Source organism: Pomacea canaliculata, linkage group LG4 (assembly GCF_003073045.1).
Source record: "Pomacea canaliculata isolate SZHN2017 linkage group LG4, ASM307304v1, whole genome shotgun sequence".
Lineage (NCBI taxonomy): Eukaryota > Metazoa > Mollusca > Gastropoda > Architaenioglossa > Ampullariidae > Pomacea > Pomacea canaliculata.
Genome location: NC_037593.1, coordinates 15612330 through 15639159, shown reverse-complemented (window position 1 = coordinate 15639159; position 26830 = coordinate 15612330). Strand labels below are relative to the sequence as shown.

The 26830-nt window shown below is 41.1% G+C and overlaps 4 protein-coding genes across 8 annotated transcripts; all 4 read right to left on the bottom strand.

Annotated features, from left to right (window-relative positions):
* Positions 1–3948: 3948 nt before the first annotated feature.
* LOC112563229 (lens fiber membrane intrinsic protein-like) lies at positions 3949–9059 on the bottom strand. Of its 5 annotated transcripts, none has more exons than XR_003098994.1 (3): positions 4907–4957; positions 4560–4700; positions 3949–4303 (listed from the first exon to the last, which is right to left on the bottom strand). XR_003098994.1 is itself a non-coding variant. In XM_025237048.1 (3 exons), the coding sequence occupies exons 1-3, from the start codon at positions 8532–8534 to the stop codon at positions 4137–4139; spliced, it is 498 nt and encodes a 165-aa protein (XP_025092833.1). In that variant the 5' UTR covers positions 8535–9057; the 3' UTR covers positions 3949–4136. The 5 variants fall into 5 exon arrangements, 3 of the variants coding, with proteins under 3 accessions (XP_025092833.1, XP_025092832.1, XP_025092831.1); XR_003098993.1 differs by having other exon boundaries at positions 4874–4931; XM_025237048.1 differs by lacking the exon at positions 4907–4957 and adding an exon at positions 8345–9057.
* Positions 9060–12069: 3010 nt separating this feature from the next.
* Positions 12070–13946, bottom strand: LOC112562962. Its single transcript, XM_025236594.1, has 3 exons — positions 13563–13946; positions 12731–12871; positions 12070–12570 (listed from the first exon to the last, which is right to left on the bottom strand). Exons 1-3 carry the CDS (start codon positions 13756–13758, stop codon positions 12407–12409), a joined length of 501 nt encoding a protein of 166 aa, XP_025092379.1. The 5' UTR covers positions 13759–13946; the 3' UTR covers positions 12070–12406.
* Positions 13947–19052: 5106 nt separating this feature from the next.
* On the bottom strand, positions 19053–22413 carry LOC112562961. The gene is made up of 3 exons (XM_025236591.1): positions 21730–22413; positions 20840–20980; positions 19053–20356 (listed from the first exon to the last, which is right to left on the bottom strand). The coding sequence occupies exons 1-3, from the start codon at positions 21920–21922 to the stop codon at positions 20181–20183; spliced, it is 510 nt and encodes a 169-aa protein (XP_025092376.1). The 5' UTR covers positions 21923–22413; the 3' UTR covers positions 19053–20180.
* Positions 22414–23217: 804 nt separating this feature from the next.
* Positions 23218–25057, bottom strand: LOC112562870. Its single transcript, XM_025236442.1, has 3 exons — positions 24502–25057; positions 23904–24044; positions 23218–23542 (listed from the first exon to the last, which is right to left on the bottom strand). Exons 1-3 carry the CDS (start codon positions 24701–24703, stop codon positions 23364–23366), a joined length of 522 nt encoding a protein of 173 aa, XP_025092227.1. The 5' UTR covers positions 24704–25057; the 3' UTR covers positions 23218–23363.
* Positions 25058–26830: the final 1773 nt, after the last annotated feature.

The window sequence follows — 26830 nt, the reverse complement described above, 5'->3', positions numbered from 1 at the left end:
TACAAGTGGGCTGATGTGACGCAAGCCATCCGCACCATCATCATACAGAAGTGAGTATTTAGTTCCCTGAAGATCTGTGTAAGACTGCGGACACGACACTTAACACACCAGCAACAATTGACAGGTAGAAACCGTACCCGTAGGACAGTGTGGACAACGAAGCAGTGACTAATTCTACAGTTTTGCCAAGGAATACGCCCACTTCCAGTGCCACGCAAACGGCTGAAACAGAAGCAGACATCAACATATTGAGCAAGTCTCTGACTTCAGGTCTTCTTCCTATCTATTGTACATCGTTTTCAGATATATCGTACATCACGTTCTGAAGGAAATCGAAAATAAACAACAAAAGTCAAAAGTCGATTATTTGCTGACGTCACCCACATATACAATAGTACACGATGTGTAAGAATACGAACTCACAAAGACTGAGCAAAGCCTTTCTGTCCCAAACACCTCTCTCTCTCTCTCTCTTATACACACACTCGCAACAAAACGTTAATCCTAGAAACAAATATTTACAAATAATAAAAGGAATCGATCAACATCTGAAAATGTTCTTCCAATAGACACACGAATACACCTCGCATTAACCTACCCAACAGTTTACAGACGAAGACAATGGCGTGGAAGAGAGTCAGAGACAAAGGCTATCGAATTATTTATTTATATAAAGAGTGTCGAGACAGAAAGAGAGAGATAAGGGAGGCAGAACAAAAAGGAAGATCAACCTCTCATCTTACCCGCGGCAATGCAGCAAAGCCGAGCAGGAAGTGTGAGCTTCTGTGTGTCTTCTTTAAAGATGTGCAGGACTCCGAGAACAAGACTGGCGGCAATAGTCAGCAGTGCCAGAATGGAGAAGGCCTGACAAGCTTTCAACCAGCCTAGAGAACAACAAAACAGATCACCTGTTGAGGTCTAGAACCATGTCAGTCGACACTAGACTGACTAGAGTTTATCAAGTAACCAGTCGAGTACTGACAACTTTCGTCAAAAATTAATATGAAGAAAATTGTAAAATCTGAAAAAGTCAAGTAAAAGTTGCCTCTCTTATGGAAGAAACAAACCTATAAACGAGGATTTATTCTACCATCGTAAAATTTCTCTCTTAACTAGGTATCGCAGCTTCCTCTCTCTCTCTCGCTCTTGCAGAAAAATCTTTATTTTTCTTATTTAGGTCCGTCCCATCGACGGCAATCTTTTCCTTTTTAAAGAGAATAGGTCTCTATCATCAAATTTAAAATTTTTATATCCTGATAGTTCTGTTTTGTTTTTGGTTCGGTAGTAACCTTTTTGGGCTTCAACACCCCTTTAAATGCTTTCCCACCCTTTTTTACATTTTGGTTACTTATTATGTTGGCCTTTAAAAATATATAATATTTATAAGAATTAGGAAGTTTTTATTCCAAAACCTTTAAAGTTACCACTACTTTTTGCCGTGATATAGCCATAGTTGCTAGCACGGCATAAAACACATGGAACCAACAAATCTCGCTCCTGCTCTACATTCTTTTTCCGTCTGTCTCTCTTAATTGTTTTTTTCTTCTGATAGACTGGCTGTAAACTTACGCATGGACAATCGTGGTCACTGAAGACGTATCGCTAACAAATATCAGACCGAGCTGATGTACACTTACCTTCATATTGATAAGTACAAGCTGCAGTACAGAACAGCCCAAATCCCCCTGAAACCAATCCCGATGTCAGCCACCCGGTTCCGGCTACAGCCACGAGCTGGAACACCAGGGCCGCCCCGCTACAACCGATGGCCACACGGACAGGAACCTTGGGCTGGTACAGGGGCATCTTCCCACAGTGACTTCGACAGTCAAGAGTTAGTCAAGTTTTTAAAAGTTCTTTTATGCAGTTGGTTTTGGTTTTTTTTTTGTTACTTTTTCAAGCGCAGTGAGGAGTTTGGTCGTTGAGTTCCTAGTTGATCATAAAAATCTAATAACTTTCAGTTTTTGAAGTCCCTGAAGAAGTTCCTTGTCAGTGTTGTTGAAAAAAAGAGTTCTTGCCTTCAGAGGTGGGCTCTTGTCTACCCCTTGTCAAGCTCTGCTGGTCTCTTATATATCTGGGGTAGGACGCGAGAGGCGTTGCTGGGCAACGGATATGACGCACTTAGGTGGTACTGGCGGAGAAATCTGATTGGAAATAGTCTAGAGAGGTTTCTCCTCATAGGGGTCCTCTTGAAGACATGATTCGGGTGTGACGAAGGATTTGGTGCAAAGATAATTTTTAAAGTGGTTCGAACACGGCGAACAAAATGCGCGGGAGAGGGAGGCAGCGGAAAATTGCTCAAGCTAACGACTCCCAAAATGTTGTGGGTGACTAAAACTAAGTGGTGAAGAAATACCTGTGTAGTCCACTCCTAAAGACACTTTCCTGAAATTCCTGTCGTCAAATTAAAACTATTCTGTCCTGGACAAACAAACGCCAGTTTTTATTATCGCCATCCTTTCTGTATTTCCGAGTTGTCAGGAACAAGGAAAAGAAGGCAATTTTACGTTTTTGAGAAAAATACCATTGGCTGGATGCAATGGGATAAAGTGTGCTGCTGGGTTTCTGACCTGACCCCACTGCACCCGTCTAGGAAAAACAGTTGAAAATGTTTAAGTAAACTTCCTTTTTGAGACTTGATTTGGGTGCGACTTTATGGTTTTGGTATAAGGGCAGTTTTAAAACAGTTTGACCACGAATGAAAGACATGGGTGGGAAGCCGAGAATGAACAGATGTTCAAACAGCCTTTAACAAAAAGTTGTTTTAATTTTCATTAAAGTTTATCAGACCCTCAGATGTTTTCCCTAGGACCAGTGGCGAGGAAACGTGGTGGTGATAATCTCAGAGTTGAAATCAGAAAAAGTCTTTGTTACATTCATGCTGGATGTATTTTCGTCGGTTTAGTGCAACAAAGTGACACCTGTATAACTTTATATCTTTAACTCTTTCAACTATAAAAACACACCTTCATCGACCGAAAACATAGTTTAATTTGTTGGAACCATGTTGTCAAGAAAAATCAATCTCTGCTATTAGCTGCCTCTTTCACTCTATCTCTCCTCTTCTTCTCTTCCATGTCACTGCTTACAACTGACGACCAGACATCCTCAATTCTCTGCACGAAGTTTTCCAGGTGTACATGAAGTACACCAACATGAAGGTGTACATGAAGTACACCAACTGACATTTTTTTGCGGGTGGTGTGCGAGGAAATTTTATCATCGTTTGGGTACAATCCATTCCAGGTGGATTAGCTAGTTCTGATTGGTTCTCGACGCCTGTTCAACATGTTTCTGGTATCGTGATACAAAGGATGTCACTAATGCTTTATTTATTAGTCTCAAAAGCTAAAAAAAAACTTTGATCTCACAGTTGTCAACATCAATTAAATAGAGAAAACAGAATGGACTTAACAAACAGAAGTCTTGGGTATGAGATGTCAGTGAAGAAAACAGTGTTGTTATCAATTTCTCCGATATTATACAAAACAGACCAGCAAGGAGATTCTGTCTGTTGTTACATCTGTATTTTTCTGTTCTGTTGTTCAAAAGTTTAAAATGTACCTGTGACTCACTGACTACAAAGGGAGAGAACTGTAATTAGTTTATAGTCTGAATGGTTTCCTTCCCCTGCCTATCCCTCTCAATATGTGAAATCACTTCAAGGTAGAAGCGGTTTCCTACTACGTCAACCAACAAACCATGCACTGTGTGTGTGTGTGTGATTTTACTACTATTCTCGATGGATTTTTGAAAGATCCTGAATTCAAAGTTTGCAGTTAGCTCCAGCACTTTTTCAATGAGACATTTTCTTTTCACTTGCGCATACGATTAGAGTCATCGTGTGTTAGGTTTACTGCAAGATATAGACATTGTTTCTTTTATTTGTTATGTACGAACAAACTTGTGCACGCTCAAATACCCAAACAACTTCAGAAAATCCGTTGATTTGTAAAAATAGTGAACGTAGTTTATATCACAGCAGTTGTCATTGGTGAGAACAGAACATCAAACAATTTTTATCAACCAAAGAAACATTATGATGACAACTTGTCAGCATCTGGTAATGTCTGGTACTATTGTGCGTCTTATACAACATCCCTCATTTGTGTCACATGTCCTTAGTGTCTGACTCACTAACGGCTTTTGACTCTTCCCACGACCTGAAGAATGACGGTCACGACACTCAACACACCAGCATCGACCGACAGAAAGAAACAGTACCCGTATGAATTAGCTGAATCAGAGATAATGTTCTTCGTGTTATCCGCGTACACACCCACTTCCACTGCAACGCAAACAGCTGAAACACAAGAGTGGAAGCAGATATCAGCACATGAACATATTTTCTTACTTCAGATCTTCAGCTAGCCATTTTGGATAAGGTTAGCGTAAATATATCATCATAAATAGCAACTGAGAACATTAAAACATTGGTTACCAGCCTACACGCACACACACCCAAAAACACAAAACAGATAAGAAAGACATGAGAGAGCAAGAGAAATGTAGAGAGAGAGACAGAAGATTAAAAGAGAGAAAGATTTTAGAGGTCCTACCTGCGGCTGCGCCCAAAGCCACAGCAGGAAGTGTCAACCTGCTTGTATCTTCTCTGAAAAAGTGCAGAACTCCGACAACAACATTGAAGAAAATAGTTAGCAGTGCCAAAATAGAGAACGCCTGACAAGCTACGAACCAATCTAGAGAGGAAACAAACAAACAAATCATTTTCTGTGGTTTAAAATCACAACTTGATAAAATCTGTGGGGTACTTCCTGGCAACACCTAGATTGCTCATAGCATTCACCTGTAAATGATGTAAATGCTCTCGAATAGATTTTAAAGGTTAAACATTGAAAAATTAAAAACTGACATCACAGGGGTTGAAGTACCCGTGCAACATTACCGGCTGGTCTACTGGTCTTGTCGCCGCTCGATTACATGTGTCCGAGGTTACAATCTAAGCCAGACAAAAGACTAGTATCACAGTCATGTGACCGATTTCACGAGAGGTTAAGAGGTTACACACTTACCTACATTACTTGTAGTTGGAAGACATGTGCCGTTAATACAAGAGCGAAACAAACCGTCCTCTTCTGAATGCCCAGGTTCGTGCCATTTCATCCACTCGGTTCCGGCGACAGCCACGAGCTGGAACACCAAAGCCACCCCACTGCATCCGATCGCCCCACAGACATGACACCTTGGAATGTACATGACCATCTTTCCACAGTGTCTTTGACAGCCAAGAGTTATTCCAGTTGTTTTTTTTTCTTTTCAAAACGCTGTTCCTGCACTCTTCGTGGTCAGTTTTTCACGACCAGCAAAGAGTTTGGTCATTCAGTTTGTAGTTGATCATAAGGTCTGGTAACACTCAGTTTCTGATGATGCTGCAGAACTTCTTTGACAATGTTGTTGTGGACAAAATTTCTTTCTTCAGAGTCTGTCCCTGTCAGGCTTTGTTGGACTTTACTATGTGAGGGCGGGGACACGAATCACATGATTTAGCGATGTGTCAATGCAAGATGCTGCCTCATAATGTGACACATGAGTCACATAGCACATGCTGAGATAAGTCGCCTCTCGAAAAGTTTAGTTTGACCTCCTGACCTTTACTCTAGTTTTGAAACTCTTCCTGTGTATTACACAAGGGCCACAGTCACTGCTCGATTCAAAGTTCCTGTGATACTTGGTAACAACATCTGTCGTCAGCTATAGCCACTCTAGATAACAGAAACTTGTGCAAGAAAGTATTGCTCCCTTGACCCAGTTACAACAAACCTGTGAAGATAATTTGAGTTCAGTCATCTAATCTATCATCACCAACTGTAAAGTACCCTCTTTTTTGACACATGTCATCCTGCCGCTAAAGAAGTCACCATTTTCAGAGAATATTGTAAGCTCGTTGAATAAAAAAAGTAAATAAAAAAACGAACAAATTATTTTTAAATGACAAGCTGAGGTTTATCTAACCACTTTTATCTCTAAACTCAAAGCTACACCTCTGCGCACAACTCCTACAGTCACTGATGTGAGTATCGCACTCTCCCACACGGTGAGAAATCTCGGTGAGACCATTGACACATCACTGTCGAGAGAACCACATCAACATTGTGACCACAGGTTTTTCTAACACTTTGAAGAATTCTCTATTTAAGACCTTTATTAACAATTTTTCCTGCGAAGTCTTTGTTTGTTTATGCTGTCTCGGCTGGACTACTGAGTTTCCCAACAGCCTGATCAACAAGCTCTAAACAACCTAAAACCACACACACACACCCTGTTTTTGGTATCATGATACAAAGGAGGTCACTAATAATTTATTTATTAGTTTCAAAAGCAAAGAAGAACTTTGATCTCACAATTGTCAACATCAATCAAACAGAGAAAACAGAATGGACTAAACAAACAGAAGTCTTGGGTGTGAGATGTCAGTGGAGAAAACTGTTGTTATCAATTTCTCCGATATTATACAAAACTGACTCGCAAGGAGATTCTGTCTGTTGTTACATCTGTATTTTTCTGTTCTGTTGTTCAAAAGTTTAAAAAGTACCTGTGACTCATTGACTACAAAGGGAGACAACTGTAATTAGTTTATAGTCTGAATGGTTTCCTTCCCCTGCCTATCCCTCTCTCAATATGTGAAATGTAGAAGCGGTTTCCTACTACGTCAACCAACAAACCAAGCATTGTGTGTGTTTGTTTGTTTGTTTGTTTGTTTGTTTGTTTGTTTGTGTTTATGTGTGTATGTGTGTGTGATTTTATTACTATTCTCGATGGATTTTTGAAAGATCCTAAATTCAAAGTTTGCAGTTAGCTTCAGGGCTATTTCAATGAGACATTTTCTTTTCACTTGTGCATACGATTGGAGCCATCTTGTGTTAGGTTTTGTTTACAGCGACATATAGACATTCTTTCTTTTATTTGTTATGTACGAACATACTTGTGCACGCTCAAATACACAAACAACTTCAAATCCGTTGATTTGTACAAATAGTGAACGTAGTTTATATCACAGTAGTCATTGGTGAGAACAGAACATCAAACAATTTTTATTAACCAAAGAAACATTATGATGACAACTTGTCAGCATCTGGTAATGTCTGGTATCATTGTGTCTCTAGTACAACATCCTTTGTATGTCACATGTCAACCATGCGTACGTCACTGACTCAGTAATGGCTTGTGACTCTTTCTACGACCTGAAAAATGGCGGACACGACACTCAACACACCAGCAAATATCGACAGGTAGAAACAGTACCCGTATGAATAAGCCGAATCGGTGATAAGGCTCTTAGTCTTATCCGCGTACACACCAACCTCCACTGCAACGCAGAAAGCTGAAACACAAGAGTGGAAGCAGATATCAACACATGAACATATTTTCTTACTTCAGATCTTCAGGTAGCCATTTTGGACGACGTTAGCGTAAATATATCATCATAAATAGCAACTGAGAACATTGAAACATTGGTTACCAGCCTACACGCACACACACCCAAAAACACAAAACACATACCTCAGGGGAGGCGTCCATGCAATCTCTCTCTTTCACACACACAAACACACGCACACACGCACGCATTCTCACTCTCATACACATATTATTGTACACACATACCGCTTGGGAGCATAAAGAAATTTGCTAAATCATTTGAAATACTGTGAATGATCTCAAAAACATGCTCGTACTTATACCTTCTGGTTCATTCAAGCGAGTATGCACAGACAAACAAACACGATACGAAAAGACAGATGAAGAGAAAACGTGGTAGTGATAACACAAACTGATAAAATATGAAAAATAAATAGAGATGAGAGAGAGAGAGAGAAATGGAGAGGGGGAGACAAAAGATTAAAAGAGAGAAACATTTTAGAGTTTTACCTGCGGCTGCGCCCAAAGCCACAGCAAGACGTGTCAACCTGTTTGTATCTTCTCTCAAAAAGTGCAGAACTCCGACAACAACATTGCCGAAAATAGTTCCCAGTGCCAAAATAGAGAACGCCTTACAAGCTACGAACCAATCTAAACAAACAAACAAATCATGTTCTATGGTTTAAAAGCACAACTTGATAAAATCTGTGAGGTATTTCCTCGTAACACCTAGATTCCTCATTGCATTCACCTTTAAATGCTCTCGAATAGAATTTAAAGGCTAAAAATTGAAAATTTAAAAACTGACATCATAGGAGTTAGTGTCCGTGCAACATTACAGGCTGGTCCTCTGGTCTAGTCGCCGCTCGATTGCATGTGTCCGAGGTTACAATCTAAGCCAGACAAAAGACTAGTGTCACAGTCATGTGACCGATTTCACGAGAGATTAATAGGTTAACACACTTACCAACATTATTTGTGGTTGAAAGACATGTGCCGTCGAAACAAGCACGAAACAAACCGTCCTCTTCTGTATGTCCACTGGCTTCCCACATCAGCCACCCGGTTCCGGCGACAGCCACGAGCTGGAACACCAAAGCCACCCCACTGCATGCGATAGCCACACGGACAGGAATCCTGGGAATGTACATGGGCATCTTTCCACAGTGTCTTTGACAGCCAAGAGTTAGTCAAGTTGTTTGTTTTTTTTTCAAAACGCTGTTTCTTTACTCTTCGTGGTCAGTTTGTCAAAGTCAGCAAAGAGTTTGGTCGTCCAGTTTGTAGCTGATCATAAGGTCTGGTAACATTCAGTTTCTGATGATGCTGCAGAACTTCTTTGTCAATGTTGTTGTGGACAAAATTTCATTCTTCAGAGTCTGCTCTTGTCAAGCTCTTGTTGGACTTTTAAATGTGCGGAGGACACGAATCACATGATTTAGCGATGTGTCGATACAAGATGATGCACTAATAATGTGACACATGAGTCACATAGCACATGCTGAGATAAGTCACCTGTCAACATGCTTAGTTTGATCTCCTGACCTTTATTGTAGTTTTGAAACTCTTCCTGTGTATTACACAATGGCCATGGCACTGCTCGATTCAAAGTTCCTGTGATATCTGGGGAATCAACATCTGTCGTCATCTATAACCACTCTTAGATAACAGAAACTTGTGCAAGAAAGTATTGCTCCCTTGACCCGGTCACAACAAACCTGTAAAGATAATTTGATTCTTGTCATACAATCTATCATCAACAATTCTTTGCCAACTGTAAGGTACCCTCTTTTTTGAAACATGTCATCATCCTGCCTCTAAAGAAGTTACCATCTCAGAGACTGGACTGCTTTGCCGCCATCACTCTGCGCACCTGCAACTTCTAATACTTTCAAGTCAGGCTTTAAGACCCACCTTTTCCACAGCTAAACTGATGTCTTTTTTTTATGCAATCCACTCTTTTGTCCACGTGTCTGTCATTTTTGTGTAGGTGCCTTTCTGTGCATACGTGCATGCTTTGTGTGTGTGTGTGTGTGTTTATGATATTCTAAGTACGTATTTTAATGTCAAAATGCTTTGAGCATATGTCTGGCAGAAAATGCACTGTAAAGGTGCTATTGTTGTTGTTGTTGTTTTGTTGTTGTTGTTGTTGTTGTTGTTGTTGTTGTTGTTGTTGTTGTTGTTGTTGTTGTTATCATATCATCATCATCATCATATTATCGTTATTTTTTTCTTGTAGATTGACAAGAATATGACTGTCCTTGTAAGTAGGAACTGTCGGATGCTCAGTTCTGTCTCTTGTATTGTGACAGTTGAGCTGTAGCAACTGGAAGCGGAATCAAAGAAACGAACTGGTGTGATTTGTATGCTACAGTCGGACCTCGATAAGTCGAACTCAAGTTTTGGAGTTAGGAAATGATAGGCGCAGAACTAACAATTAATTCGATATAGGGAGGTTTCCCACTTAGGGAAGGTCGACTTATCGAGGTCCGACTGTACTTCTGTTTCAGAATTGAAATGTGGCCGTTTGTACTATTATCCATCTCTGAATGTGTGCATGGACTGACCCCACTCACCGACTGTCACTTTAGTAGTGTGAAATACAGAGATAAAGAATACCGCCCTGCCACTTATCACAATCCTTGATGTATGACAGGCGTTACAATCAGACGATAAGTGTTTGCTCAAGTAAATCTCAAATGTTGAGAAATCAGCGAGTATCATATAAAACAATATTTGAAAGCATTTGGATTTGCGACTGATGAAGGATGACGAACAGCTGAAAGTCTTGAAAGTAAATAACATCGGTGGACTAGCACTGTTTCCCTTCGGATGGCTTGTAGACCAATTACAGTTTTTTCAAAGAAACATTCTACAGGCAACTTAATGACCAGAAAAACAAACAAAAGGAATTCTTCCTCTTACATCCTTCTTTGACTTAAACTGTGGTGTGGATAGCATTAACGTTTTTCAGAAGAACTGTGCTTTGCTGGCAGTAACTTCTGGCAACAAATCTTTTTTCTCATTTTTCATTCTAATGCAGATATTCTACAGCGCTCATTCTATCAATTTTATATTTTTGTTGCGCAGTGTATCTGTATGTTTCTCTGTCTGAGTGTTCATGAAGGTGCATTTCATGCTTCCCCTAAAAGTTGTGCTCAGACCTGTTCACTTCTCATCAGGTATTGTTGTCTGACTTTCCTTACTTGGATACTGATTATTGCTGTGTTTTTACATCTTATATGATGTAGTTCACACAAGACTAGAAGCACTTAGTCCAGTTATTGTTTCGTTGATTTATCGTTCTTTAACAACGGCAGTTTCTGTCTGAAGCCATTGCCCACGTCATGGCCAGTGTCCAGAGTCTTAGCCTCATTCTGGACTCCACTCTCTCCCTTCTGCCCAACATCGTGTTTGTGGTCAAATCGTGTTTCTTCCATGGCTAACGTATTTTCACTGTCCTGCTCACCTCATTCATGATGAAGTGGTCAAGCTGGTGGTTCGCCTCCCGCCGGGCTGCTACATCTCAGTATTTAATGGCCATACCGTCCCCGTCGCTACACCCCTCAACCCTCAACCCGTCCAGAATACCGAGTCCATCTGTTGTTCTGGAAGAAGTCAGATCACCTCAACCAGCGCCCACAACCCAAATTTGCTGATTTTTAACTGATTGCCAAACTGACTGTAATACTTATAAACTGGACTACCTTTATTACAAATGTCTCAATCACTGAGCCCATGATTACCTTACTCCGGACTTTATGCCGCATACTTCGCTCAGCACCTGATACCCTTCGGCTCCATATTCACCCCACCCCAAGCCAGCACCTTCCATTTCAAGATACCCACCCAACAACTGGGTCAACATGTGGGTGGGACGAAGTAGGCTGTGTCACACGGGTAGTGTGCACGGCATGAGTCACTAGTGCTATCCACCCGGCTATCTCTGCTGACACACACTTTCATGATTTTAAGAGATGTTAGGCTCTCCAAGATGGTGGTGGAGGGTGTCTTCGGGTGGAAAGTAAATGAAACAAAGGAAGAAAAGATGTTTTAAAAAGAAAATACAGTAGGAAATCTAACAGTGACCCATGAATTATATGCACTAATAAGAGTTTATTCTCCGATACACCTTTACCCTGCTAGTTATCACCTGTCCTCCCCTCATTTGTACTCAAGGGAGATAAAAGCATTGCACAACACATATTTGATTAAACTAGAGTGTGGTACCATAATATGTGCCGGCCACTGTTGCTCGGATCATATATTAAAACGGTCTTGAAATGTGTATTTCAACTTGTGGAATTTTTATATACTTGTATATTATAACCGTAGTTTTATGTACATTTAAATATAACTAGATTATATAGATAATGTGTTTATGTCAGAAGTGAGTAGACATGATTTGTATGGACCATTAGATGGCGGTGAGGGAAGGATACGTATGTAAAGAGAGATTGGATATTTTATATATACACAAACACACTTATGGTTCCTATAAGTCTTCAGGGTCAAAGTTGTGATGTCAAGTTTGTCAACAAATAATGAACATAATAATTATGATCTCAGCTTTCTCATTAGTGGTAGTCTTGGTGATATAAAGTAGTGAAGCTAACCTTAAGTGACATATTAATCCAGGTTTTTAGTATCGTGCACTGAGCTTGACTAGTCACAAACAAAACAATGCACACCACAACATTTTAAAGCAATCGTGGCTTTAGTTTATCTTTCAACACGTGTGATAACAATTACGTGAAAATTACGTGCAGACGGTTATTGTAGGTCTAATAACTTGAGATGTGACGTGTGTAACATAAGACCCTCTCAAGTGTACACACAGGTCGACTCTGTCTTTAACTCAACATGTCAGGTTTAGAAAACGAATTTTTTGAAATACGAATAACACTGCGCCTCACTGATCTCTGACAGAACACGTAAATGTAAGTAGGAGACTTTCAAAGACATGGAACTGCTGGAGTCAAAGCACATCTGAAGACAGTGTACTCATCTGCGATTCACATCCTTCAGTCGCTCACTGAGAAGCAAATCTTCCGACTGCGTGCAGGATGGTGGACACCAAACTCAGCACAGCAGCCGCAATGGAGAGATAGAAACCGTAGCCGTAGGTGGGTGTGATCGCGTAAACCGCCGACGTTTTGCCAGCGAACACGCCGACTTCTACTACCAGGATGGCAACTGCAAAAGAAGAAGAAACTGTTTGAGTAAATTCACGTTGAGTAGACTGCATGTAAATGTCACACGGACACATTTGAACTACATGTAGACGAGTACAAACGAACTCAATCATGCGCATCAGAGGGAAAGGACAACCATCCACATCAAACATTTGTCTTACCCGACACTGCACTCAGCGCCGTGACAGGAACAGTGAGTCTCGTTGTGTCCTCCCTGAACAAGTGTAGAACGCCGATGACAAAACTGGCAAAAATGGTCCCCTCCCCTAGCAAGGAGAACACCTGGCAAGCCAGCCAATAGTCTACACGACAGACAAATCAGTTGAAACTTAACGAACACGATAGCAAACATGTTGACAAACAATCTAAACCTTAGACACCCCGATATCAAACCCGTTAGCTCCCACTGACAGTCCTAACTTATAATATTATGTACGCTTAAATCTTTTGACTCAGCAATTAACAATATTGAACAATAACATACGACATAGGCATGATGGCACTCGATGTCACGTGAGTTCAAAATCAGGGTATAGGCAGTGACGGTGGCACGAAAGCTAAGATTGGACTCATCCCTAGACTATCTGGAGAGGATTTTAACCTTGTGCTAAAAACTTTCCAATAAAACAAAGATCATAAGGTGATAGATGGTGTTGTTGTTTCTCCTTATTGTTGTTTTTCTGGCAATAATCGTACAAATATGTAACACATAACACCTAACCCTCTATTTATCTATCGAGGTCCTTAATTATTTCTTTTCTTGAAAATCTGCTTTCACATGTGTGCATGTGGGTGTGTGTGTTGCGGGAGGAGGAGGAAGTGAGAGGGAAGATGCTGTTGTAATAGTTGCCTATCAAAGTACACATTTTACAGGACTGTCTCGTATGTGCCATAACCGTAAAAACCTTTTACCGGTGTCATTCATAATTAATTACTAGTGGCCACAAAACTCACACATTCATGTACACACAAGAGAAACGTAGAAATACTTACCTGTTGCATCGGTAAATCTGGCACAAACATAAATGTTAAAAGGAGGCGTGTAGACGCAGAAACGGAACAACCCCATATCGCCACCTGAAGATGTTATCCACCCGGTTCCCGCTACAGCCACGAGCTGGAATATCAGGGCCACCCCACTGCAGGCGATGGCTGCCATGACTGGAACCTTGGGCTTGTAAATAGGCATTGTTGCACACTGGTCACAATATATTTTATCTCTCAGACCACACTCTCAGACCAGAGGAGATTCGAACCCTATTCTTCCTACTTGATCTTGCGCGCTGTTTCAGTGAAACTGTTTCGAAGTTCAGTCAGATGTCAGCTGCGTCCGAGACGTTCACTCTCTCCTGGACTATTTTATTCATGTGATAAGATATTCAACACCTTTTATATTGCTGTGCCTAAGCAATACTAGTGGCTGGCTACTCACGTGACTTAGTCGGGATGCAGAGGCTGAGATAACGCTCATCCCTAAAACAGTCATCATAGTGCAAGCTGAAACTTGCAAGACAATAATAACTTTCCGGTTGATTGTCTACACCTGTGAGTTTGTATTGCTCAAGAATTTAATGATTTTATTCCCGAAAGATAAAATCCCTTTAGATAAAAGGTATGTACACAAGTAAACGACTGAATATTTTCTGCGGCTAATTTTCTCATATCAACCAGAGTGATCACTACTGATCACCAGTGATATGAAATGAATTTAATCCATCTGAAGTGTTTTTATCTTTAATCAAAGTAAACATTTAGTATTCTAGGTCTGTTGATGAGTTATGAGGATGTCTTCAAGTCTGCATAAAGTTCTCAGGCCCTCCACTCCCCTCCAGTTATATGTGTGAAAGAAGGCAGTGAGTACAATGTAGGCAGGCTATGCTGATAACATCCGTTGTGACCTCACCTTGTGTCATTCTGTTTGTAAATGTGGTTACTAGAGACATCTAAAAAAAGCATCGAGTTATCATTATCTTTGTTTACCAAACTTGTTTAGCTCTCATAAAACTCCACATTTGTAATGACGGCATTGAAGTAAAAGAGAAAAGCAGACTAGGATAAACAAATGATATCTACTCACTTCTCAATCAACCACAGTCAAAATATTGGGGAACAAAACCTCTGTTTACTTATGTTCGCTTCTAAAACAGCTTCACGCCTGCACATAAAGGCTGACATGTTTGCGAACTCTTTCGTGAAAGAAACCACATCTCACTGGTAATAGAGGCGGACTCTCTGGACCGAAGCGTTTGGAGTTTAAAGAGTTTGCTTGTTGCCATTGTCGCGTACCACCCCCAGACGGCGGAGGATGCACGCTCGGCCGGAGACGGCTTTCGTACAAACCATTCGAACCCCGGGCTGAGCGCAAACCACACAACGATGACAAAGACAAAGTTTACAGAACAGACAGGTTTATTAACTAATATAAAATAACACTAATAGGAAGCAAGCATCAAAAATAATTCACAATAAAAGAGTTGCCCTGTGCACAGGCATGTTACAGTAGGCGAAGAAGAAAAAAAAAACAACAAAACAACAAGGGAAAACAAACCACCCGCACGCACTGCTGGGTGGCAGTCAAATGTCCGCTCAAGGTGTTCGCTGGCGGCAGCCCGCCCTCTCTGGCCCCCGTGCCTCGTGCGGGTAGATCTTGGTCACGTGAGTCCCTGCTCGCCGCGCGACGACGACGCCGCGAGTCAGGGTTCTTGGGCTCGCGAGACGGATAGGGTTACACAGGGACTCAGGTAAACCGTCCCTTGATTCTCCCCATCCGCACGCACCCACCCAGCGACGGGCCAGCACAGTACGGTAAGAACAACATGGACAGCACAACAATCGGCGACACGCGACAGCCTTGTTAAAAGGTCATGGTTCAAATATCGCACGTCTTCAACATTCCATTAGTGTTTTTGGTATTGTTTATTGCTTGTTTCACTACATGAATCATGGATATCATCATATCCAACACTGTTATTTTGTTTGACGTGTTTAAAACTGAGTACAGCCATTGTTTTCTTCAACTTCCCTTTTCATACTCATGTGCACCTACAACCTTACCTCTGTAGATATTTCTGAAACTGTTATCGGCATTTATTGTTTTAGTAACAAAACATAGGGTAGAGGAGAACATCAAGCAATGTTTATCAACACATAGATAGTTTGCAAGAGATAGTTCCTCCGTACCAGCCGTCACGTACCCTGCGCTCAGGCTCCCAGTCACGCTTCTGTCTCCCTGCAGTGGAAGACACCAACAAGCCAGGGCCTTCAAAAATGCGGCACCTAAGCTGTGGAATGCTCTGCCATCGTCACTCTCCACCATCACCTCACAAACCACGTTCCGCAAAAAACTGAAAACCCATCTGTTTCTTTCAAACCAGTCTTAAACTACCAAGAAACACTTCTGTCTATTTTTTTACTTTTCCTGGTGTTTTATATATTTGTTCACTTTATTTGTTCTTCGTTTGTTCTTTTTTCTGCGCAATGAGCATTCTTCTGAATGGATACCTGCGCATTACAAATCGACATCATCATCATTTTCATCATCACATACTAAGGGAGGTCACACCGACAATGCGCATGGAAAGGAGTAAATCTTGCTTACCTCCCTGTATTACTGGAGATCAACAGAAATATCTTACAAATTTCCACAGTTAGTTATGTTTCGATGTTATATGTGTTATGTACTTTTATGTCAATAGAGTTGATCTGGACGCAAACAAACAACAACAACAACAACAACAACAACAACTGGGTCAACATGTGGGTGTGACGAAGTAGGTTGCGTTACACAGGTAGCGTGCACAGCCTTAGTGCTATCCACCCGGCTATCTCTGCTGACACACACACGTTCACTTTCTAACCTTAAGAGACATTCTAATCCAGATTCTTAGTATCACTGAGCTTATCTAGTCACGAACAAAACAATGCACACCACAACATTTTAAAGCAATCGTGGCTTTAGTTTATCTTTCAACATGTGTGATAACAATTACGTGAAAATTACGTGCAGACGGTTAATGTAGGTCTAATAACTTGAGAAGTGACGTGTGTAACATAAGACCCTCTCAAGTGTACACACAAGTCGACTCTGTATTTAACTCAACATGTCAGGTTTAGAAAACGAATTTTTTGAAATAGCGAGTAACACCGAGCTTCACTGATCTCTGACAGAACACGTAAATGTAAGTAGGAGACTTTCAAAGACATGGAACTGCTGGAGTCAACGCACATCTGAAGACAGTGTACTCATCTGCGATTCACATCCTTCAGTCGCTCACTGAGGAGCAAATCCTACGCCTGCGTGCAGGATGGTGGACACCAAACTCAGCACAGCAGCCGCAATGGAGAGATAGAAACCGTAGCCGTAGGTATAATGTGATCGGGTAAACCGCCGACGTTTTGCCAGCGAACACACCGACTTCTACTATCAGGATGGCAACTGTAAAAGAAGAAGAAACTGTTTGAGTAAATTCAAGTTGAGCAGACTGCAACCGCATTTCATAGATGTAGATGTAGACGAGTACAAACGCACTCAATCATGCGCATCAGAGGAGAAAGGACAACCATCCACATCAACCATTTGTCTTACCCGACACTGCACTCAGCGCCGTGACAGGAATAGTGAGTCTCGTTGTGTCCTCCCTGAATAAGTGTAGAAGGCCGATGAAAAAACTGGCAAAAATGATCAACTCCCCTACCAAGGACAACACCTGGCAAGCCCGCCAATAGTCTGCACGACAGACAAATCAGTTGAAACTTAACGAACACGATAGCAAACCTGTCTACATGTTGACAAACAATCTAAACCTTAGACACCCCGATATCAAACCCGTTGGCTCCCACTGACAGTCCTAACTTACAATATTATGTACGCTGAAAACTTTTGAATCTGGCAACTGACTCAGCAATAAAACAATATTAAACAATGACATACGACATAGGCATGATGTCACTCGAGGTCACGTGAGTTCAAACTGAGGGTAGAAGCAGTGACGGTGGCTCGGACAGCTAAGATTGGACTCATCCCTAGACTAATTTCTCTGGAGAGGATTTTCACCTTGTGCTAAAAACTTTCCAATGAAACAAAGATCATAAGGTAATAGATGGTGTTGTTGTTTCTCCTTATGTTTCTCTTATTTTTCTCCTTATTTCTCCCTGATAATAATATTACAAATATCTAACACGTAGGCTACACCGTTCGCTCTATTTATCTATCGAGGTCCTTAATTATTTCTTTTCTAGAGAATCTTCTCTCACGTGTGTGCATGTGGGTGTGTGTATGAATGTGTTGCGGGAGGAGGATGAAATGAGAGGGAAGAGACTGTTTTAATTGTTGGTTATCAAAGTACACATTTTCCAGGACTGTCTCATGTGGACCATAACCGTAAAAACCTTTTACCGGTGTCATGCATAATTAATTACTAGTGGCCACAAAACTCACACATTCATATACGCACAAAAGATACGTAGAAATACTTACCTTGGTACATCGGTTATTAGGGTACAAACATGAATTAATCTAGTGTCACGGCAGAAACGGAACAACCCCAAATCGCCAACTGCAGATGTTATCCACCCGGTTCCCGCTACAGCCACGAGCTGCAATATCAGGGGCACCCCACTGCAGGCGATGGCTGCCATGACTGGATCGTGGGCATGTAAATAGGCATTGTTGCACACTGGTCACAATATATTTTATCTCTCAGACCACACCGCTTTCTTTGTCAGACTCCAGAGGAGATTCGAACCCTATTCTTCCTGCTTGATCTTGCGCGCTGTTTCAGTGAAGCTGTCAAAGTTCAGTCAGATGTCAGCTGCGTCCGAGCCGTTCACTCTCTCCTGGACTGTTTTATTCATGTGATAAGACATTCAACACTTTTTATATTGCTGTGCCCAAGCAATACTAGTGGCTGGCTACTCACGTGACTTAGTCTGCAAACAGGATGAGCGTTATCTCAAAACAGTCATCACAGAGCAAGCTGAAACTTGCAAGACAGTAATAACTTCCCTGGTTGATTGTCTACACCTGTGTGTTTGGAATATTGCGCTCAGGAATTTAATTATTTTACTCCCGAAAGATAAAATCACTTTAGATATAAGGTATGTGCACAAGTAAACAACTGAATATTTTCTGCGGCTAATTTTCTCATATCAACCAGGGTCGTCACTACTGATCACCACTGACATGAAATGAATTTAATCCATCTGAAGTGCTTTAATCTTTAATCAAAGTAAACATTTAGTATTCTAGGTCTGTTGATGAGTTATGAGTATGTCTTCAAGTCTGCATAAAGTTCTTCAAGATTCCATTAGTGTTTTTGGTACTGTTTATTGCTTGTTTCAGTAAATGAATTATGGATATAATCATATCCAACACTGTTATTTTGTTTGACGTGTTTAAAACTGAGTACAGCCATTGTTTTCTTCAATTGTAATGTAATGGACAACTTCCCTTTTCATACTCATCTACACATACAACGTTATCTCTGTAGATATTTCCCAAACTATTGTCGGCATTTATTGTTTTAGTAACAAAACATAGGGTGGGGGAGAACATCAAGCAATGTTTATCAACACATACTAAGGGAGGTCACACCGACAATGCACATGGAAAGGAGTAAATCTTGCTTACCTCCCTGTATCACGTGCCTGTCACTGGACATAAACGGAAATATCTTACAAATGTCCACAGTTTGTTATGTTTCGAGATTATAATTTTATTTTTTATGTACTTTTCTGTTTTATTTTTGTCCTGGACTATGTTTTGCTACACAATGGCTAGATGTATGGGAACAATGAATGTGAGAATGTATAAGTCAAAGCGCCAAACATAGGAAGAACAGAGAATCACGTGACCAGCGGAGACACTCCTCAGCGAGGGAGAACTCTCGGAGTCTGAGCAAAAAGTTTGTGTTACTTGTCTTACACGGAGTGAATTTTCTATGACCAGAAAGAATATAGTTCAAAACTGTGAGGAAGGCCATCGATGACTGGCGTTTCTATAGAAACACAGTGGAATATTTCTAGACCGTTGGACAGTAAGAGATGCCAGTGGGAGTGGGAGTAACTTTCTTGCTTTGACAGTGCGAATTGTGTATTTATGTCAAGATTGAATGTTGAGCTTACTGTAAGTCTCGAAGTTATAAGGTATGAATCATGATGAGGTTGGACGGAACGAGGCTGACAGAGAGGGTGTGTAGAGTTTACACAGTTAGCTTGTTGCCTGCTTAAAAGGTCACGGGTTCAAATTTCGTCTCCACGAACTCTTTACGCATGACATCTGTGTTTCAGTACTGTTTATTACTTTGTCCACTACATTAACCATTGATATGATCGTAACCATTGCTGCTGTTTTGCTTGACTTGATTACAGCTGTGTGCAGCCATTGTGTATATTTTTAAATTGTGGTATATGGATTTTGTTCTTTCCACTCATGTACACATAAAACGTCACATCTATAGATATTTTACAAATTATTATCGTCATTAATTCTTGTAGTAAGAAAACATGGAGTTGAAGTGGGGGAGGAACATCAAGCAATGTTTATCAACACAAAAAACAAACTTCGATGACAGTTTTCAGCGAGCATCTGATACCATGGAGTGAGTCGTTAACTCACTGACGGACTGGGGCTCTTCCGACGATGTAAAACAGGGCGGCGGCGACACTTAACACACCAGCCACGATCGACAGGTAGAAACCGTACCCGTATGAAACTGTAAACGTAGTATTAGTTACCAAGTCCATTGTCTCACCAGCGAACACACCCACTTCCACTGCAATGTAAACGGCTGAAAAAGAAGAACGGAAGCAGACATCAACATGTTGACTCGTTCTCCTGCTTCGGATATTCAAGTATTGATTATCGATCATTTTGGGGCCACGTGGTATAGGTAACAAAGCTAAATGAATACCGAGAACATCTAAATTAATACTTCTAAGATAGCGACTAGCTCAGGTCTAGCACACGTGCTCAAAAATCACTTGTGCACAAAAAAAACAGGTAAGTGCAAACGTTTTCTCTCTGTTTCTCTCTCTCACACACAATTTCACTAACCTACTCTCTAACACAAATGGTTCCACAAACATGCACGTGCATCTGCATTTGAAGATGGGTATGCACCGACAAGCAAAACACAAAACAAAGAATATGGCAATGCGAGAGAAGACTTAAAAAGAAAATGAAAGAGATTTGATAAAGACTAGGGAGCGAAAGTGTGGAGGTGAGGAGTAAGAGAGAGAAGTGGGCAAATAAAAATATTTTAAGATCTTACCTGCGATCGCGTTCACACCAGCAGCAAGACGTGTCAGTGCCTGTGTCTCTTCTCTAAGAATGTGCAGAATTCCGAGAACACAACTGCAGAAAGTAGTCCCCAGTGCCAGAATGGAGAAGGCCTGACAAGCTTTAGCCCAGTCTGGGAAAACAACAAACACACAAATCACGTGATGTGGTCTCAAAGTTCTTCCAGAGAGAATCTATCTCTCAAGTAAAATCTAGACACTCACATTAAAATAAGATATGACATTTAAAGCTGACTGTAGAAAGTGGAAAACGTATCTGAATTGTTGAAGAAATTGGCTGAAAATGAAGATTTTGTTCAGAAGATCTCTCAAAACATGCACAAAGTAGTGAATATTCCATTTCTACTTATCCAACATACGGTTAGTTTTACATCTCTCTCTCTCTCTCACACACACACACAGGGACGGTGAACACACTCACCAGGTGTACATAGAGACCTGCACATGCAAATTATTCACAGCGGAATACCATCATACCAAGGTAGCTAATTGTCAAGTTTGCTCGGGGTCCAGGAAGATGGACATTCTTATCAAAGTGTGGAAATCGTTTTGGGGTGAAGGGGTGTTGATGGCACGAGACCTAACAAAGAGGCAACAGTCGATCATAACTAGTTAAAGATGTGGTATTCATGCTTTCTACAGAGTCAACAGACTTGTGGAAGAGGGTCCTTTCCATCGGAGTCGTAACCGTCAGTAACACTTGTTATTGCACTGTGGACCTTCTTGATGGACCATCACACTTAACAGATGGCCCAAGTTACATCACTCTATCTCTGTTTTCTAAAAGCCTGAAGACTTACGTATGCACACACCACACACATTTTACAGATGGTTTACTAATTTAACACCTTTACATACTTACTTTTAACATAGTCATATGCAGAACAAATGTTCTGAGACCTGGCACAAGCACGAAATAGTCCTTGCTCAAGTAAATAGTCACCCTTGAACATCAGCCACCCGGTTCCGGCAACAGCCACGAGTTGGAACACCAAGGCCACCCCACTACATCCAATGGCCACACAGACAGGCTGCTTTGGCCGGTGCAAGTGCATCTTCCCACAGGTACTTCCACAGCTTGTGTCAACGTTTTTCGTGCTATTGATGCAGTTTTTTTCAAGTGCAGCAAGGAGTTGAATCTTTTAGCTTCTAGTCAACCATAAGATCTCTGCTGAAGACTATCGTTGCTAGTGTTGTTGGGGACAGGATACCTGGCTTTATAATCAAGCGCTTGTCAACCTTATCAGTCTCTCCGGACGCTTATGTGCGCGGTGTGACACGAGGCCCTTTACCTGGCGCTGTCTGAGCGAGGCTGGTTAGTCATGTGACATACTCAGTGACATGCCTATCTATAAATTTAGTTTTACAAACCAGGGACGAGACGACTGACGGGTTGAATTTGCTTAGTCGGTAGATTACATTCTGGGAACATAGTTTCTGAATACCCCATGCCACATCAGCAAATATATGGCAGGGGAGCAGGGGCAGGACAAATGTTCAAACAGTCAACAAAACATGTTGTACTATATTTTCAAACTTTATCAGGCCCTCTGACGCCGTTATTTTTTTTTTTTTTTTAATGTGGCAAGGACACGACTTGGCTACTATCTCCGAGTTAAAATCAGACGAAAGTTTAGGAGGCTTCTTTACAGTTGCATAGGAAGGGGGAGTCCTCAGCAAGTGTCTGTACCATGTCTTCATGGACTTCCTTGGGTGTCGTATCTTTATTTTGCACATAATGTCTGCTCGGGCCTCTGTTTTGTCCTTTTTTTCAGATTTGTCGTGCTACCCTTCACTTTTGTATGGGCCTCGCCAAAACAGAAATTTGTATCAGTTTTTCTAGTTGTATAAGAAGTGGTAGTGTGTTACCACAACAAAAATGTTCAGCTATGGCTGAGGGTGAAGTGAAAGTGAGGCTTAGAACTGTTTGTATGACCCTCGTATGTGTTAAAATAATGTCAAGTGGACTAATCCATGATTTTTGGAGAGGCTTATCAGTCTGTGTGCTATGTCACTCATTGTGGTGTGTGATTGTGAGTCGGTGCACGCCACACGCATATGAGAACGAGGTTGACAGAGGGCGTGTAGAGTTTACATCGTTTCCTTGGTGCCTGGTTAGAAGGTCCTTGGTTCGAAATTCGCAAGTCTTCGGGAGTATTTCCTTGTGATTTGTGTTTTTTTTCAGAACTGTTTATTGCTTTGTCCACTACAGGAATCACTGATATGATCGTAGCCATTGTTGTTTGTTTTGTTTGACTTGATTACAGCTGTGTACAGCCATTGTTTTCTTTAATTGTAATATATTGACAAAATTCTTTCCACTCAAGTACACGTAAAACGTCACCTCTGTAGATATTTTACTAAGTGATATAAGTATTTATTGTTTTAGTAAGAAAACATAGGGTTGGGAGGAACATCAAGCAATGTTTATCAACACAAAAACACTTCGATCACAGTTTTCAGCCTGCATCTGATACCATGGAGAGAGTCGTTAACTCACTGACGGACTGGGACTCTTCCGACGACGTAAAGGATGGCGGCGACGACACTCAACGCACCAGCAGCGATCGACAGGTAGAAACAGTACCCGTATGAAATTGTTATCATCATACTATTCATGATGAGGTCATTATTCTCAGCAGCGTACACACCCACTTCCACTGCAACGTTAACGGCTGGAAAAAAAAAACAATGGAAGCAGACATCAACATATTGACACACACTTTATAATACTTTCCCATATTCACTAACCTACTCTCTCACACACACAAGCCGCTTGGGAGTATAAAAACTTTTAACAAGAAACATCTGCACGCCATGAAAATGGTTCCACAAACATGCACGTGCATCCACATTTGATTTGCAGACGGGCATCCACCGACAAGCAAACACAAAACAAAGAGTATGCCAATGCGAGAGAAGACAGATAAAAGAAAATGAAAGAGAACTGATAAAGACGAGAGAAAGGGGAAAAGAGAGTGGGGAAGAGGAGTAAAAGATAGAAGTGGAAGAATAAAATTATTTTGAAGATCTTACCTGCGACCACGTTCACACCAGCAGCAAGAAGTGTCAGCCCCTGCGCATCTTCTCTCAGAATGTGCAGAATTCCGACAACAAAACTGCCGAACATAGCCCCCAGTGCCAACATGGAGAAAGCCTGACAAGCTTTAATCCAGTCTAGAGGAACAAATATGCAAATCACGTGATGTGGTCTCAAAGTTCCTCTAGAGAGAACCTAGAGTGGTTACATCACTCACATTATCCAAGTTAGTTATTTCTTCGTCTGAATTTGTATATATAGGTGTTAGCACATCATGTCCGCACTTTATTTGTATACACAAGCAATGGTTTGTTGACTTTGTAGAATGTTTTCATAGCTACCCTTATGTCAAGTATATACTTTATTCAACTGTTTACTATTTGACTTTACTATTCAACTATTTGACCTTTTATGTTGTCCATATTGTTTACCTTCTTGCATTCAACTTTGTACTTATAAAGGTTACCTCGGTTTCACTCACACACATTTTCTTTTTCTTTGTTTCTCTCTCTCCTTCTTGTAGTGTTTTCTAACAGGATAGAGACTTTCGTAATTTGTCTAGAAAGCTTACTAATTTCAGACATTCACACTTACCTTCAGGTTTATCATATGTAGAACAAGTGTCAGTGAACTCAACACAATAACGGAACAATCCTTTTCCTATTGTATACCTGTTCATAGTGAAACTCCACACCAGCCACCCGGTTCCAATCACCGCCGCGAGCTGGAACGACAAGGCCACCCCACTACATGCCATCGCCACACAAACAGGAACCTTGGGTCGGTACAGGTGCATCTTCCACAGGTACTTCCACACCTTGTGTCAGTCAGGATGGTCAACCTGCTCTTTAAGCAGTTTTTGGTTCAGCTCCTAGTTAATTATCACACCCCAGTTTCTTAAATTGTTGAAGAATATCAGTGAGTCTTGTTGGGAACAAGTTTCGTTGTTTCGGAATTAAGCTCTTGTGGACCCTTATCAGGCCCTGCTGGACTCTTTTATGTGCAAGGTATAGCATGCTGCACTTAGCAGTGTCTAAGCAACACTGGTTTTGGTGGCTTATCCTGTGTCAGAACGGACAGACTGAGATGCCTCCTCCCTACAAATTTAGTTTAGTATCGCTCAGGGAAGCTTTACATACAAGGGCGATACAAGCGATTGGTTGAGTTTACTGAGTAGATTCCATTCTGGGTGACGTAATTACCTATTACCTGGTAGCCCACCTGCTCTGTGACGGGTTTGGGTTGGGTTGATGTGGGGGTAAAACTGACCGTTTTCTTCACTAACAATTTAAAAGAAAGAAAGTTGTGAGTTTGAGTAATTGCTTATTTTAATTTCACTTTAAATTGAATGAAGCTCATCCATGTGTGTTAAAATGCCGCCGTTTTTAAACGGGTATTTTAAAGTGATTGGTCGTTGGGGAGTAAGATGTTAGGGGCTAGCATTTTGTTGCGTTGCCCATTTGCTCTCCCTCGTTAGTTCAGCTCGCTTGACCCTATGAGAAGTCAGGTCCACAGTCAACAGTCAACTGCGGCTCCGTCAAAAATACGGTGTTGTCCGCAAGACCTTGATCACCGGTTCTACCTCTCAAAAACAAACGCACGCACTCTCTCTCTCTCAGAGTTAATTTCTACTCCAACCTGTTGGCATGATGTAATAAGGCAATTCATCTGAATCTGAAGGCCCATCAGTGTACTTGAAAGTAAAACTAGATCATCAGAAAACATAAGGATAAACAATTCTGCTAAACTCAGGTACACTTGAACACTATGTTTGCCATAAGTAGATATTTTCTCAGCTATTTCGTTCATAATAAGTGGAAAAAATGTTGGGCTAGCTATACATCCTTGTCGGAGGCCTCGTAGGCACTGAAAAAAAATCCGTGAGTTCGTTATTCGTTCGAATACATTCTTTTAGAGAATCATACATTAGCATTGTTGCTTTTGTAAATAGACGAGATGTTCCAGAATTAATTAGTGCTCTCAGTAATGCTGCATGTTGGACAGTCCTTTTTAAATCCATAAAACACGCATGCAGTTTGGCTAGAATACTGAGATTTTTTTAATCAAGCATACAATGAGAATATAATTATGGTCTGTTCTTGAGCACCCCTTCCTAAAGTACATTGTTAGCGGCCCTCCTTAGTCCCAGGTACGAATCGTAGAGAATAATAAACAGATAGATTTTGGTGGCTGAAATTTACAATTAGTTTTATATCGCTTATATCTTCTGTAATCTGAAAAAAATGCGAATTATTTGGGTTGGTCATTAACACCACAACCTGCAACCATCTCTGCCAGAACATGAAGCACACACCATCTAGAGGTCAGTTTATAAATAAATATTTTGTGCTCTCCTGGAAATCTCTGAAATATGCTGTGAATAATTGTTTTCGGTGTGAACTATAGCTGTTGGTAGTAGCTGCAAGAAATAAAAGCAAACAAATGTTGTTATCTTGTTCTAGCCAGCATAGGTTTTGAAATCTATTCCTTGGAAGTCCACACCAGAGGTCGTGCCAATGCTACCTTACCCTTAAGTGGCCAGAATATGTCTGACCAGGAAGGTTAGTTTCTTGCCTGCTTGACGAGTAAAGTCAAGGCTCTATTAGGTTTTCTTCTCCCGTCCTCCCTTTTACATGATATAATGCCCTTGAAATGAATGAGGATCTCTTGCGCGAGTTACCAGGAAGGTTTAGCTTGGATTGTGTTATCAGGGACTTGCTGGAAGATATGGACCTTGTTGGCTGGGTTGTTGCTCACCCTCCCGCCATCACCCCATCAATCTTGAAATGGGTATACAGGCCTAATCAACAAAAGGTTCAAGTACTCTAGGTATGACCTGCAGTAAATGGTACAGCCGGAGTCAGCACGACTTTTCTCAATATTAGGCATCTCACTAAAACTCCCATCAACATAGTGAAAAAAG